Source organism: Triticum aestivum, chromosome 2B, assembly GCF_018294505.1.
Source record: "Triticum aestivum cultivar Chinese Spring chromosome 2B, IWGSC CS RefSeq v2.1, whole genome shotgun sequence".
Lineage (NCBI taxonomy): Eukaryota > Viridiplantae > Streptophyta > Magnoliopsida > Poales > Poaceae > Triticum > Triticum aestivum.
In genome coordinates, this window is record NC_057798.1 from 164,588,405 (window position 1) to 164,605,607 (window position 17,203).

General features: G+C 44.4%; 1 protein-coding gene across 1 annotated transcript; it reads right to left on the reverse strand.

Annotated features, from left to right (window-relative positions):
• Window positions 1-1,014: 1,014 nt before the first annotated feature.
• On the reverse strand, window positions 1,015-2,036 carry LOC123040931 (probable calcium-binding protein CML46). Its single transcript, XM_044463649.1, has one exon. The coding sequence runs from the start codon at window positions 1,872-1,874 to the stop codon at window positions 1,257-1,259; it is 618 nt and encodes a 205-aa protein (XP_044319584.1). The 5' UTR covers window positions 1,875-2,036; the 3' UTR covers window positions 1,015-1,256.
• Between the last annotated feature and the right edge of the window lie 15,167 nt (window positions 2,037-17,203).

A 17,203-nucleotide genomic window follows, 5' to 3' on the forward strand; every position in this document is an offset into this window, starting at 1 on the left:
TTAAGGAAACCCTAGATCCGGTCTCCTGGATCGAAGATGGCAGTGTTATTAACTTTGCTCGGCATCATTTCCCTCTTGAGGGCTTCGCTTGGAGTTGGATTCAGCCAGAGGGGTTGGGGCTTGCAGAGGTGGTCGGCGGCGGCTAGCATGACATCTCTGTGAGGACAGCAGGAGCGCCCTCCACATACAAGGAGGCAAGGAGCGGCACACGGGTTAAGTTTGCCAACCTTGAAGGATCGGAGCTGCATAAGTTCGCTCTATTGGACATATCAGTCCTTTCTAGTGCCATCGAGTTTCGCAAACATGCTTGTGCCAGCTTGATATAATACGACTACTTTTAGAGTGCACTCTGGTAGTGGGGAAGCACTCTGAGTTCCTGGCCGGGAGTGATGTGGGGGTGTTGGCCTTCTGGTGTTTTGTATGTATTGTGATGTTTTAGGCCTAGTTTAGCTAGACGTTGTTTAACTTTTCGTCTGATCTTTACTCAATAACCGAGCAAGTCTTTTCAATTTTTTTGACACTCACATTTATGCCGTGCATTCCTCCTTTGGGGGTGTTCTTTCTTTTAGAGACTTTGGGGCTGTTTTTGTAATACCCCTTTCCAATCAAGTTTTTTTTTCTCCGCTTCCACACACTTGTTCTTTTTTTTTTTCTGCGGGGTGCTTCCACACACTTGAACGTGGGTGGCTGCGCAGCCTTGGACCCTTATGTAGGTGTCAACCTCGCCAAATTTTCCCAGTTCGTACACCCGCGAGCAGCTCCGAGGAAGCTTCCTTGTGATGGCAGGACGAAATAGCAGCCTGTGATGTCGACGCACGCAGGCACGCACGCACGCGACGAGATCGGTCAGGAGGAAAAGATTCGCCGGGAGTCGGTGGCCTCTTTGTATTGTCTTGCACAGGAACTGATTTATTGACACGATTTGGCAGAGAGAGATTTGATGGCTATGCCGAAAGGCAGGATCATTGATACGTGGAAGTGAACAAACCTACGATCAATTTTGGAAGCAACGCATCAAGAAGACTTTGATTGCCAAAGTTTATTTATGATCATTTGGCGAAATCAGTTCGATCCATCAATGAACTCGAGAATTAGTGCGTTAATTTGTTGCACAATCCATCCATCCCCCAACTCTTCGCTCGCAGAAGGAAAAACAGGACAATCAAGAACACCAGCACACTCCCATCTTCTGCCGCGCCAGCCGAGACGCGCACCGTGCAACGGAACAAAAAAGAGAGGCTGCCTCGGCCGATCTGTCAGCAGAGGCCGTCCTCGAGGAACCCGACGAACTGGAACAGGTTCATCCTGCCGTCCCTGGATCCGCAGCTCGACGAGATCATCGCCTCGCACGCGGCGGCGTCGACCTCCGGGAACCCGAGCCTGGCCAGGGCGCCCTGCAGGTCCGCCGCGCCGATGAACCCGTCCGCGTCGCCGTCGAACACGGCGAACGCGCGCCGCACCTCTGCGAAGCTTGGCTCTTCGGCGTCGAACAGCCGGGACACCTCGGCGTGGCCCAGGCTGGCCCTCAGCCCCTCGCCGGCGCCGGCCACTCCCAGCCCGATCCTGGCCATGATCGCCTCTACCTCCTCCTTCCTCAGCTTGTCCTCCTCCTCCTCCTCCTCCTCAGCGCGGACGTCCTCGCAGCACGGCGCGACGTGCGCCGCCGCGGACGTTGCGTAAGCGCACTTGGCGTAAGCGGCCGGCGACGGGACGACGATGGACCTGGCGAAGGACTGCAGGAAGGAGGCGTAGCTGTGGAAGAAGGCGGACGCGACGGTGGCGAGGAAGCCGACGAGGTGGGGGATGAGCAGCAGCGGCACCCGGAACGAGAGCGCGCGGCGGAGGAGCGGTCGCGGCGCAGTCGCGTCTGCCATCGCTAGACTTTAGAGTTCGCTGGTGTCGAGCAAACAGTTGGCGCCGGCTAGAATGGAGAATGCTGCGCGCGTGTACAAGCTGAGGTGAGGATGGTGTGTGTGAAGACTGATGGAGGGCGGGGGGTTTATATGAGAGGCCAGAGCTCGATCATGGAGTAAACAAGTCGTAGAGGGAGGAAGCTCCCTTTGCATTGCATATTTGCATGGCGTTGGGGCGTTGGCAACTTGGCACGGCGCGCTCGAGGGAAGCTGCCTGCGTGCTTCCCCCAGCGTGAGAGTGATGGATAGGGGTTGGGAATGCACTAGCACTAATAATTATCAATGGGTGTACAATTTTTTTTTCGAGAGTACGCCAGTGGCGTATCATATTTTTATAGAAGAGAGCAAAATATTTACAAGAATCCGTTGGTCGAACATCAACCTCCGGAGCTCCTACACCAACGATTACACATAGATCATTGTCTCACAAATCTATCTAGTCCTCCTACTCCTACACCCGCTTGCCTCCAATCGAAAATGTCCTCTAAGATCCAGCTGACTAGTTCCCTTGGTCCTTTGTGTTGCTCGGGCCGGTTGAACACTCTGGCGTTCCTCTGCTTCCACAAGGACCAAGCCACTCCAATGACAAGAGAATCGAACCCTCTCGTGTCCTTCCCCTGGTAATCTGTTCTTGTAGTGCTCCACCAAGCCTCCCAGGTTTCTTGAACTTCCGGTGCATGACTGTTTAGTCGTAGTGTGTCGAAGCAGGTATGCCAAACTTCCCTCGCATAAACGCATTGCACCAAGATGTGCTCAACGTTATCCTTCTCCTGCGAACAAAGAAAGCACTCGGACGTCTCATCCTGTAAGCCGTGTCGCGCACGTCTGTCAGAGGTCCACAACCGATGCTGTCCGGCCAACCAAGCAAAGATCTTACATTTCATAGGTGCCCAACTCCTCCAAATCGCCTCCGCCATCGGGGCACGGATCCCACCTTGGCATAATTGCTTATAGGTGGATTTTGCAGTGTATTCTCCTGATTTCTCATGAGGCCAAATGAACTTATCATTTACCAGCTCGTCTCTTTGCACCGTGGCAATAGCATGCCTAAGATGCACAATTTGCAGCAGGGCACCCATGGAGTATTGCGGTGGCACATCATGCATCCATCTTTCTCCAGTCATGGCCTGCTCTACCGTTCTTGCATTCCTCGTTTTGGTGTCAACCGCACTGGCCAGTGTAGGGGCAATGTCTTGTATTGCAAAACCATGGATCCATCTATCTCTCCAAAATAGAACCTTGTCCCCCTCTCCAAGCTGTCAAACACCATCTCCGCGTCCTCATCCACCAAGAACTGAAGTCCCTGCCACAGTCTCCGATCATCCGTGCGCCACAGCCACTCCCAACGCACCCTCAGGGCGATGTCTTGCAACCCCAAGTTCTTCACTCCAAGCCCTCCAAGTGTCAGAGGTTTGCATATAGCCTTCCACGCTACAAGGCACTGACCTCCATGAGCCCGATCTTTGCCCGCCCAGAAAAAAGCGCGCATCCAGCTATCCATATCCTCGAGCACCCAAATTGGCGGCTTCATCAGGAGAAGTTGGTGTATCGGCCTTGCTGCAATGACAGATTTGACCAGAATGAGCCGACCTGGCCGCTGCATGAGCCCTCTCTGCCATGCAGGAATAAAGTGCCGAACTTGATCAAGAAGAGGTTGCCATTGAGCTTTAGTCAGATTTTTGATAGCCAACTGGAGCCCTAGGTAGCGACAGGGGAACTCGTCAATGGGGCATTGGAGGAGGCTCTGCAAGCGTGCTCTATCTTCGGCATCATTAGTGATGAGAATGGCGGAGGATTTGCTGTAATTTACTCTCAATCCGGAAGCTTCTCCAAAGATTTCCAGGGCACACCTCACAAACTCTAAATCTTGCGTCGATGGCCTTACAAAGAATGCCACATCGTCGGCGTAGATTGATAATCATTGCATGGCCGATATCCCAGTGTAGTTGCTTAGGACTCCTACTTGCAGTGCTTTGGTAATGATCGCAGTGAGTGCCTCCATGGCAATGACGAACAACAGAGGTGAAACCGGATCACCTTGCCGAAGCCCTTTGGCATGCCATATCTTGCTCACAGGTGACCCATTCACCAACACCTTCGTGCTCGCAGTCTGCAGCAGGGTTGCGATCCAGTTCAGGCAAGTGCTTCAAAATCCCTTCGCTCTGAGCACTTCGAACAAGAACAGCCACGATAGCGAATCAAACGCACACGTGATATCGAGCTTCAGGAACACTCCCGGATTCTTCCTAGCGTGAATTTTCCTTGCCACTTGCCTCACAAGCAGATAGTTATCATGCAGATTCCTCCCTCTGATAAAAAGCCGATTGGTTAGCACTGACCAGATCGGGCATGCGCCTTCGCACTCTGTTGGCCAGCAGCTTCGCAAACAACTTGGAAAAGCTGTGTGGCAAACTTATTGGCCTGTAATCTCCTACTTCGATGGCGTCTGGCTTCTTAGGAATTAGCACGATGAGCGCTCTGTTTAGCTTGGTGAATCCGCGATGATCACCCACCGCGAGCTTGGATAGTGCAGACGTGATGTCATATTTGATGATCTGCCAGGAATGCCGATAGAAAGCTGTCGTGAATCCGTCCGGTCCAGGTGCACGATCCGGGTGCATCTCTTTGAGGGCTTGCCACACTTCTTGTTCTGAGAATGGCACTTCCAGCTCCGCCAGGTCGAGTTCCTCCATGCCCAAGTAACCTAGATCCAATGTGAGTTGTCTTGCTCGCGCAGTACCTAGCAGGTTCTGAAAGGCCTCTGGAAAAATTTGCTCTTTTCGTTCTTGCTCGGTTGCAATCTCACTTCCCTGTTTAACTTTTGGAATGAAGTTTTTCGCTCTTCTGCTGTTAGCAATAGCTTGGAAAAATTTAGGGGGACAGAAAAAAATGGAAAGAGAGTTTTTGAAGAACCCCTCAAGAATTAGGCCCGCTTTGTTTGAGTTGCAAACTCCCGCAATGGATTTCAGGGAATTCATTGTGGCTCTCGATTCCCTAGTGTATGATGATGGAATTGCACGATGTATTGATCAGGTACAATCACACGTATATCTCTACTATTAAAGGGGGATCGAACGTCGTGATGGTTTGACCTCCCCTCGTGGTTCAACCACCTCCCTTCGATCCCCTCCTCCATTCAAACGAAAACCATCGCGCGAGGGCCACACGCCCGCCGCAGCCCAAAAATCGCCAACTCAGCCCATGTACGAGATCCACATCAAAAAACACAGTCCGGCCCTTTCCTCCCCTCGTATGATAGCACGCACGGAAAAAATCTACCGAAAACCTCGCGCACCACACCGACGCAAAAACAGGGCAGAACCAACGTTCAACACCTTCTCCCCGACCCAATCTCCATCTCGAGAACAAGACCTCTCTCCCAATCCCGAACTACCCACGAAAAACAAGAGAAAATCTCGCACATCTCCACAACACCCACGATCTCCCCCGATCCAGGCGACGAACATCCCTGCCGTCCTACACCATGCCATGGGTCCGCCACGTCTTCATCTTAGATGAGCAGCCAGGAGATGGGAAGCGTGCCCGTCCTTTAACGAGGAGGTGTCACCGGATGTCCCATCTGCCTCTTCCCTTCGCCCAGGCACGCCGACCCGTCGTTAATGAGTGGCGGAGGTGTCGACGAGTTCGTCCCGATCCTGCGCGTGGAGCACGTCAACGGCTCCATGTCAATCCTGCTGTTACTCAACATCGACCTCGAGATGCCCGGCTGGGGGTTCCTTCTTGTCGTTGAGGACTTCCACGACTGAGTCCACAAGTGCCACCTGCTTCGGCTGGATCGGGGGTAGTACAAGTACAACTACCAGTAAGCTCTTTTTCTTCCCTTTCCTCTCTGAAATTTTGTTTAGTTCTCTTCTTGATCTGGTTCCTAATACAGAACTCAAGCCCGATCTTGATTTCTTGGTTATGACCTGCATTATTATTGTTTACAAATTCATCGAATAACTTCTAATGGATACGGAATAATAGTTATATTGTTCTTCTATTTCACGACTTACTGTGATTTCTTCATGGTTTGTGCCAAGTACGGTGCAGGTTCATGTTCCCCTGCTAACCGTCATATTTTTCAGGTTAAAGAAAAGGTATGAGCATGGACCTCTAATATTTCTCTATACATTTGACATTTTGATTATTTCTCAAAAAGAAAGTAAATCCATCATTGCTGATATGTAGATGTAGGAGAAATTATATTATTTTCAGTTTTATAACTACCGACAGAGTTTTGCGTTCTTTGTAGCAGAAATTTGATAGTCTTGTTTATTTTGCTACGCCATTCTCTACATATAGCCTTCTTGTTGTCATGGATAGGCCACGGGGGCAACAATCAGAAGAGAGTTTCGCGGATGGGGTGGATACTGATGAGGTTACATGTATGGCTGTAGCGGTACATCAGACTTAACTTCATATTTCTCGCTGACAATAATTTCCTCTTTATGTTTTGGTTTTTCTCAGTATCCCATGTGTTAGTTCTGCATGTATTTTATTTGTTTACTGAAACTAGGAGCAGTAGTACATCAGAGTAGTTACTGAAAATACTCCTACTACAGGAGGTATTGCATATGGTTTTGGCAGAGAATGCAACTTGTTTTCTGATTTTTATCTGATATCCATATTTGTGGTTGCTGTAACAGTGATTCAATACCAAGGTCAGGATAAGGTGGAAGACTGTGTAAGCTCCACAATGCCGAAGCTTTTGGTAACCATCTGTTTACTTCTTCCGACTATTCAATGACCAATATATCCTGAAAATTAGCTACTATGATGTACTAAAATGCCGCTCAATCGAGAGCTTTTTGTACACACACCTACCTAATATATGTGTGTTGCTACTTAAGATGATGCTGGATGTAGTACATGCATTTTTTGTTAATTCCAACCTTAAGATGTTGCTCTCAAATTTATATAAAAGTTAGTTCTATAAAATAGTTATGAAGTGCACTTCACTTGATCATAACAATTTCTACAGAGTATTTTAATGTTTTTCAAATAAAAAGTATGTGTTTAAAATAATAACATTAAGTATCTTTAGATTTTGTTCAATAAATCACCGCAGATAGACGTATGTCTATTTGTAGCATTTTATAGTGAGGTAGTGGCACAGGTAAGTATATATGAGATGTACCTTGTGTTCCCATAACCTTTTTCCAAGAAGGAAAATACTATAAAGGTCTTAGTACTACATCATAGTTATTTTATTTATATTCATTATATACTCCCTCTGTAGCAAAATAAGTGTCTCAACTTAAGTTAAAGTTGAGACATTTATTTTGGGACGGAGGGAATAGAATACATTTCACTATCAATTGAGTACTTCCGTTTGTTCCACTATAAATATATTGGAGGCAAACATAATGTTGATATACCCGTGATTAATAAATTTAAGAAAATATGAGAGACCTGCACCTGCAATAATCAGGTTGAATTGGCTTTTGAGAAAATCACTGGAAAGTGGAAACCATGATGCTGATATACCTGTGACTGATAGTTCATGCAGTGTTGCATATTAGTACATCTATATGCTCTTATATTTCTTTACGAAGGAGTACTACTTTAGTATTCAGACTTCACTAAAGAGGACAAAAATCTACATTCTTCCAACTTAGGCTTATCTTCACTATTGTTTTCCGGTTCTATTTTTCAGATTATAAACCACTTCTTTGGTTCGAAGGAAGAAACTCCATTGCTGCTTAGGACTTGGTGGTGAGTAATTTACAAGGGCATGGTTACTATGACTATACATAACTATGCATGGCTTATTTTTGTTTTGAAACTACAACTACATGTTAGATCTCATATGGATATACATGCACAAAGTATTTCATGTGTCCATTGTTAAAATAGAAAACCATAAAAAATGATGTTATGTTTTGAATAGAACACACAAACTCAACTAAGTACATTTGTGAAATCCTATGCAGAAGAAAATATATTGTATTTTAAGCTAGGTATACTGATGAACACCTTGAAGAGGATTGCTCTCACATTTGAAGAAGTTTTAACAGTCCACTGTTTATGGGATTCTGAAGGAAGGTTTGTTCCAACTGTTGGGGAACGTAGTAATTTCAAAAAAAATCCTACGCACACGCAAGATCATGGTGATGCATAGCAACGAGAGGGGAGAGTGTTGTCCACGTACCCTCGTAGACCGAAAGCGGAAGCGTTAGAACAACGCGGTTGATGTAGTCGTATGTATTCACGGCCCGACCGATCAAGCACCGAAACTACGACACCTCCGAGTTCTAGCACACGTTCAGCTCGATGACGATCCCCGGACTCCGATCCAGCAGAATGTCGGGGAAGAGTTTCGTCAGCACGACGGCGTGGTGACGATCTTGATGTTCTATCGTCGCAGGACTTCGCCTAAGCACCGCTACAATATTATCGAGGACTATGGTGGAGGGGGGCACCGCACACGGCTAAGAGATCAAGAGATCAATTGTTGTTGTGTCTAGAGGTGCCCCCTGCCCCCGTATATAAAGGAGTGGAGGAGGGGGAGAGGGCCGGCCCCTATGGCGCGCCCTGGAGGAGTCCTACTCCCACCGGGAGTAGGATTCCTCCCCTTCCATGTAGTTGGAGTAGGAGACAAGGAAAGGGGAGAGAGAAGAGAAGGAAGGAGGGGGCGCAGCCCCTCCCCCTAGTCCAATTCGGACTAGGCCTTGGGGGGGGGGGGCGCCCAATCTCTCCTCTCTCTTTCCCTTAAAGCCCAATAAGGCTCATATACTTCCCGGCGAATTCCCGTAACTCTCTGGTACTCCGAAAAATACCCGAATCACTCGGAACCTTTCCGATGTCTGAATATAGTCGTCCGATATATTGATCTTTACATCTCGACCATTTCGAGACTCCTCATCATGTCCCTGATCTCATCCGGGACTCCGAACTCCTTAGGTACATCAAAACTCATAAACTCATAATAAAACTGTCATCGAAACCTTAAGCGTGCGGACCCTACGGGTTTGAGAACAATGTAGACATGACCGAGACACGTCTCCGGTCAATAACCAATAGCGGAACCTGGATGCTCATATTGGCTCCCACATATTCTACGAAGATCTTTATCGGTCAAACCGCATAACAACATACGTTGTTCACTTTGTCATCGGTATGTTACTTGCCCGAGATTCGATCGTCAGTATCTCAATACCTAGTTCAATCTCGTTACCGGCAAGTCTCTTTACTCGTTATGTAATGCATCATCCCGCAACTAACTCATTAGTCACATTGCTTGCAAGGCTTATAGCGATGTGCATTACCGAGAGGGCCCAGAGATACCTATCCGACAATCGGAGTGACAAATCCTAATCTCGAAATACGCCAACTCAACATGTACCTTCGGAGACACCTGTAGAGCTCCTTTATAATCACCCAGTTACGTTGCGATGTTTGGTAGCACACAAAGTGTTCCTCCGATAAACGGGAGTTGCATAATCTCATAGTCATAGGAACATGTATAAGTCATGAAGAAAGCAATAGCAACATACTAAACGATCAAGTGCTAAGCTAACGGAATGGTTCAAGTCAATCACACCATTCTCCTAATGATGTGATCCCGTTAATCAAATGACAACACATGTCTATGGCTAGGAAACTTAACCATCTTTGATTCAACGAGCTAGTCAAGTAGAGGCATACTAGTGACACTTTGTTTGTCTATGTATTCACACATGTACTAAGTTTTCGGTACCGGTTAATACAATTCTAGCATGAATAATAAACATTTATCATGAAATAAGGAAATAAATAATAACTTCATTATTGCCTCTAGGGCATATTTCCTTCAGTCTCCCACTTGCACTAGAGTCAATAATCTAGTTCACATCACCATGTGATTTAACACCAATATTCACATCTGTATGTGATTAACACCCATAGTTCACATCGTCATGTGACCAACACCCGAAGGGTTTACTAGAGTCAATAATCTAGTTCACATCGTTATGTGATTGACACCCAAAGAGTACTAAGGTATGATCATGTTTTGCTCGTGAGAGAAGCTTAGTCAACGGGTCTGTCATATTCAGATCCGTATGTATTTTGCAAATATTCTATGTCTACAATGCTCTGCATGGGGCTACTCTAGCTAATTTCTCCCACTTTCAATATGTATCCAGATTGAGACTTAGAGTCATCTGGATCGGTGTAAAAGCTTGCACCGATGTAACTCTTTACGACGGGCTCTTTTATCACCTCCATAATCGAGAAATATTTCCTTAGTCCTTACTAAGGATATTCTTGACCAATGTCCAGTGATCTACTCCTAGATCACTATTGTACTCCCTTGCCAAATACAGAGCAAGGTATACAATAGGTCTGGTACATAGCATAGCATACTTTATAGAACCTATGATTGAGGCATAGGGAATGACTTTAATTCTCTTTTCTATTTTCTGCCGTGGTCGGGATTTGAGTCTTACTCAATTTCACACCTTTGCAACACAGGCAAGAACTCTTTCTTTGACTGTTCCATTTAGAACTACTTCAAAAACTTGACAAGGTATGTACTTATTGAAAAACTTATCAAGCGTCTTGATCTATCTCAATAGATCTTGATGCTCAATATGTAAGTAGCTTTATTAAGGTCTTTCTTTTAAAGAACTCCTTTCAAATACTCCTTTATGCTTTCCAGAAAAATTCTACATCATTTTTGATTAACAATATGTTACTCACATATATTTATCAGAAAGGCGGTAGTGCTCCCACTCACTTTATTGTAAATACAGGCTTCACCGCAAGTCTGTATAAAACTATATGCTTTGATCAACTCATCAAAGCGTATATTCCAACTCCGAGATGCTTGCTCCAGTCCATAGATGGATTGCTGGAGCTTGCACAATTTGTTAGCACCTTTAGGATTGACAAAACCTTCTAGTTGCATCATATACAACTCTTCTTTAGTAAATCCATTAAAGAATGCAGTTTTAACATCCTTTTGCCAGATTTCATAAAATGTGGCAATTGCTAACATGATTCGGATAGACTTTAAGCATCGATACGAGTGAGAAAAAACTCATCATAGTCAACATCTTGAACTTTGTCAAAAACTTTTTTTCCGACAAATCTAGCTTTGTAGATGGTAACACTACTATCAACATCCGTCTTCCTCTTGAAGATCCATTTATTTTCTATGGCTTGCCGATCATCGGGCAAGTCAATCAAAGTCCACACTTTGTTCTCATATATGGATCCCATCTCAGATTTCATGGCCTTCAAGCCATTTCGTGGAATCTGGGCTCATCATCGCTTCCTCATAGTTCGTAGGTTCGCCATGGTCAAGTAACATGACTTCCAGAACAGGATTACCGTACCACTCTGGTGCGGACTGTACTATTGAAGACCTACGAGGTTCTGTAGTAACTTAATCTGAAGTTTCATGATCATCATCATTAGCTTCCTCACTAATTGGTGTAGGAATCACTGGAACTGATTTCTGTGATGAACTACTTTCCAATTCGGGAGAAGGTACAATTACCTTATCAAGTTCTACTTTCCTCCCACTCACTTCTTTCCAGAGGAACTCCTTCTCTAGAAAGGATCCATTCTTAGCAACAAAGATTTTGCTTTCAGATCTGTGATAGAAGGTGTACCCAACAGTTTCTTTTGGGTATTCTATGAAGACGCACTTCTCCGATTTGGGTTCTAGCTTATCAGGTTGAAACTTTTTCACATAAGCATCGTAGCCCCAAACTTTAAGAAACGACAACTTTGGTTTCTTGCTAAACCATAGTTCATAAAGCGTCGTTTCAACGGATTTTGATGGTGCCCTTTTTAAAGTGAATGCAGCTGTCTCTAATGCATAACCCAAATCGGTAAGATACATCATAGATCGCACCATATCCAATAAAGTGCAGTTACGACATTCGGACACACCATTACGTTGTGGTGTTCCATGTGGCGTGAGCTGTTAAACTATTCCACATTCTTTATATGAAGGCCAAACTCGTAACTCAAATATTCTCCTCCATGATCAGATCGTAGAAACTTTATTTTCTTGTAACGATGATTCTCCACTTCACTCTGAAATTGTTTGAACTTTTCAAATGTTTCAGACTTATGTTTCATTAAGTAGATATACTCATATCTACTCAAATCATTTGTGAAGGTCAGAAAATAACGATACTCGCCATGAGCATCAACACTCATTGGATCGCATACATCGGTATGTATTATTTCCAACAAGTCAGTAGCTCGTTCCATTGTTTCGGAGAACGGAGTTTTAGTCATCTTGCCCAAAAGGCACGCTTCGCAAGCATCTAATGATTCATAACCAAGTGATTCCAAAAATCCATCTTTATGGAGTTTCTTCATGCGCTTTACACCGATATGACCCAAACGGCAGTGCCACAAATAAGTTGCACTATCATTATTAACTTTGCATCTTTTGGCATCAATATTATGAATATGTGTATCACTACGATCGAGATCCAACAAACTATTTTCATTGGGTGTATGACCATTCAAGGTTTTATTCATGTAAACAGAACAACAATTATTCTCTGACTTTAAATGAATAACCGTATTGCAATAAACATGATCTAATCATATTCATGCTCAACGCAAACGCCAAATAACATTTATTTAGGTTTAACACTAATCTCGAAAGTATAGGGAGTGTGTGATGATGATCATATCAATCTTGGAACTACTTCCAACACTCATCATCACTTTCCCTTCAGCTAGTCTCTGTTTATTCTTTAACTCCTGTTTTGAGTTACTAATCTTAGCAACCGAACAAGTATCAAATACTCAGGGGCTACTATAAACACTAGTAAGGTACACATCAATAACCTATATATCAAATATACCCTTGTTCACTTTGCCATCCTTCTTATCCACCAAACATTCAGGGCATTTCTGCTTCAAGTGACCATTTCCTTTGCAGTAGAAGCACTCAGTTTCAGGCTTAGGTCCAGCTTTGGGCTTCTTCACGGGAGTGACAACTTGCTTGTCATTCTACTTGAAGTTCCCTTTATTTCCCTTTGCCCTTTTCTTGAAACTAGTGGTGTTGTCAATCATCAACACTTGATGCTCTTTTCTTGATTTCTACCTTTGTTGATTTCAACATCACGAAGAGCTCGGGAATCATTTTCGTCATCCTTTGCATACTATAGTTCATCACAAAGTTCTACTAACTTGGTGATGGTGACTAGAGAACTCTGTCAATCACTATCTTATCTAGAAGATTAACTCCCACTTGATTCAAGCGATTGTAGTACCCAGACAATCTGAGCACATGCTCACTAGTTGAGCAATTCTCCTCCATCTTTTAGCTATAGATCTTGTTGGAGATTTCATATCTCTCAACTCGGGTATTTTCTTGAAATAATAACTTCAACTCCTGGAACATCTCATATGGTCCATGACGTTCAAAATGTCTTTGAAGTCCTGATTCTAAGCCGTTAAGAATGGTGCACTAAACTATCAAGTAGTCATCATATTGAGCTAGCCAAACGTTCATAACGTCTGCATCTGCTACTGCAATAGGTCTGTCACCTAGCGGTGCATCAAGGACATAATTCTTCTGTGCAGCAATGAGGATAAACCTCAGATCACGGATCCAATCCACATCGTTGCTACTAACATCTTTCAACACAATTTTCTCTAGGAACATATCAAAATAAACATATGAAAGCAACAACGCGAGCTATTGATCTACAACATAATTTGCAAAATACTACCAGGACTAAGTTCATGATAAATTTAAGTTCAATTAATCATATTACTTAAGAACTCCCACTTAGACAGACATCTCTCTAGTCATCTAAGTGATCACGTGATCCAAATCAACTAAACCATGTCCGATCATCACGTGAGATGGAGTAGTTTTCAATGGTGAACATCACTATGTTGATCATATCTACTATATGATTCACGCTCGACCTTTCGGTCTCCGTGTTCCGAGGCCATATCTGTATATGCTAGGCTCGTCAAGTTTAACCTGAGTATTCCGTGTGTGCAACTATTTTGCACCCGTTGTATTTGAACGTAGAGCCTATCACACCCGATCATCACGTGGTGTCTCAACACGAAGAACTTTCGCAACGGTGCATACTCAGGGAGAACACTTCTTGATAATTATATGAGAGATCATCTTAAAATGCTACCGTCGAACTAAGCAAAATAAGATGTATAAAAGATAAACATCATATGCAATCAAAATATGTGACATGACATGGCCATGATCATCCTGCGCCTTTGATCTCCATCTCCAAAGTACTGTCATGATCTCCATCGTCACCGGCATGACACCATGATCTCCATCATCTTGATCTATATCAATGTGTTGTCACATGGTCGTCTCGCCAACTATTGCTATTGCAACTATTGCTATCGCATAGCGATAAAGTAAAACAATTATTTGGTGCTTGCATCTTATGCAATAAAGAGACAACCATAAGGTTTCTGCCAGTTGCCAACAACTTCAACAAAACATGATCATCTCATAATAAAAATTTAGCATCATGTCTTGACCATATCACATCACAACATGCCCTGCAAAAACAAGTTAGATGTCCTCTACTTTGCTGTTGCAAATTTTACGTGGCTGCTATGGGCTTAGCAAGAACCGTTCTTACCTACGCATCAAAACCACAACGATAGTTCGTCAAGTTAGTGCTGTTTTAACCTTCGCAAGGACCGGGCGTAGCCACACTCGGTTCAACTAAAGTTGGAGAAACAGACAGCCGCCAGCCACCTGTGTGCAAAGCACGGCGGTAGAACCAGTCTTGCGTAAGCGTACGCGTAATGTCGGTCCGGGCCGCTTCATCTAACAATACCGGCGAACCAAAGTGTGACATGCTGGTAAGCAGTATGACTTGTATCACCCACAACCCACTTGTGTTCTACTCGTGCATATAACATCTACGCATAAAACCTGGCTCTGATACCACTGTTGGTGAGCGTAGTAATTTCAAAAAAAATCCTACGCACACGCAAGATCATGGTGATGCATAGCAACGAGAGGGGAGAGTGTTGTCCATGTACCCTCATAGACCGAAAGCGGAAGCGTTAGAACAACGGGTTGATGTAGTCGTACGTCTTATGGCCCGATCGATCAAGCACCAAAACTACATCACCTCCGAGTTCTAGCACATGTTCAGCTCGATGATGATCCCCGGACTCCGATCCAGCAGAATGTCGGGGAAGAGTTCGTCAGCAGGACGGTGTGGTGACGATCTTGATGTTCTACCGTCGCAGGGCTTCGCCTAAGCACCGCTACAATATTATCGAGGAGTATGGTGGAGGGGGCACCGCACACGGCTAAGAGATCAAGAGATCAATTGTTGTTGTGTCTAGAGGTGCCCCCCTGCCCCCGTATATAAAGGAGTGGAGGAGGGGGAGAGGGCCGGCCCCTATGGCGCGCCCTGGAGGAGTCCTACTCCCACCGGGAGTAGGATTCCTCCCCTTCCATGTAGTAGGGGTAGGAGACAAGGAAAGGGGAGAGAGAAGAGAAGGAAGGAGGGGGGTGCAGCCCCTCCCCCTAGTCCAATTCGGACTAGGCCTTTGGGGGGCGCCCAACCTCTCCTCTCTCTTTCCCTTAAAGCCCAATAAGGCCCATATACTCCCCGGTGAATTCCCGTAACTCTCCGATACTTCGAAAAATACCCGAATCACTCGGAACATTTCCGATGTCCGAATATAGTCGTCCAATATATTGATCTTTACGTCTCGACCATTTTGAGACTCCTCATCATGTCCCCGATCTCATCCGGGACTCCGAACTTTGTTGGTACATCAAAACTCATAAACTCATAATAAAACTGTCATCGAAACCTTAAGCATGCGGACCCTACGGGTTCGAGAACAATGTAGACATGACCGAGACACGTCTCCGGTCAATAACCAATAGCGGAACCTGGATGCTCATATTGGCTCCCACATATTCTACGAAGATCTTTATCGGTCAAACCGCATAACAACATACGTTGTTCACTTTGTCATCGGTATGTTACTTGCCCGAGATTCAATCGTCGGTATCTCAATACCTAGTTCAATCTCGTTACCGGCAAGTCTCTTTACTCGTTATGTAATGCATCATCCCGCAACTAACTCATTAGTCACATTGCTTGCAAGGCTTATAGTGATGTGCATTACCGAGAGGGCCCAGAGATACCTCTCTGACAATCGGAGTGACGAATCCTAATCTCGAAATATGCCAACTCAACATGTACCTTCGGAGACACCTGTAGAGCTCCTTTATGATCCCTAGTTACGTTGTGACGTTTGGTAGCACACAAAGTGTTCCTCCGGTAAACGGGAGTTGCATAATCTCATAGTCATAGGAACATGTATAAGTCATGAAGAAAGCAATAGCAACATACTAAACGATCAAGTGCTATGCTAACGGAATGGGTCAAGTCAATCACACCATTCTCCTAATGATGTGATCCCGTTAATCAAATGACAACACATGTCTATGGCTAGGAAACTTAACCATCTTTGATTCAATGAGCTAGTCAAGTAGAGGCATACTAGTGACACTTTGTTTGTCTATGTATTCACACATGTACTAAGTTTCCGGTTAATACAATTCTAGCATGAATAATAAACATTTATCATGAAATAAGGAAATAAATAATAACTTTATTATTACCTCTAGGGCATATTTCCTTCACCAACGTCTATCTCTGTCATTGGGCTGAACATGGCAGACATAAGGGAACATTAGATTTATATCCTTGGCCGGACGCTTGGGAAGGGCCAAGTTGGGACTGCATACTTCTGCAGTGAGATAAGTACATCTGAGCTGAAGGTTGTAGAGCTTGCAGGAATTGTTGTGAGCGCTTTGCCTATGTGCCATTCACAAGAATATTTTATAAGTAAAAATATTATAGAGAAATGATGTGATTCGATAAATTTCAAATTTTAAATACCTACTTTTTATTAATTGTTTTAATTCTACAAAGTTTTTGCGATATACTTGATTTTTTTCTAAATTTTGGGCTTTTTCTAATTTCTCATTTGATTTTATCATGCATGGTGAGCTTTAGATATGAGGAGCCTAGCAAAGATAGGCATGTGGTTAGAGGGTAGTAGGTTGCCAAAAGCAAGGAGTAAATGAAGACGTCTGCATGAGGCCAAGGCATGATACTGTTAGAAAGTACATATGTATTATTCAACGTATGTGTTCAAGTGACTATTATTCCATTTCCAAATCATGTGCTTTGTCAAAACAAGTGGAGGGATGTTAAGAAGATCATTGTCATTATGTCAGTAAGGTGATGAAGAGGGTGGATATCGGTCTACAGACATAAAAGAGTGGAACATGTTTATCT

Bases quoted from the DNA above. Each gene is read 5' to 3' on its own strand.
- LOC123040931 (XM_044463649.1), bottom strand. From the start codon at position 1,874: ATGGCAGACGCGACTGCGCCGCGACCGCTCCTCCGCCGCGCGCTCTCG.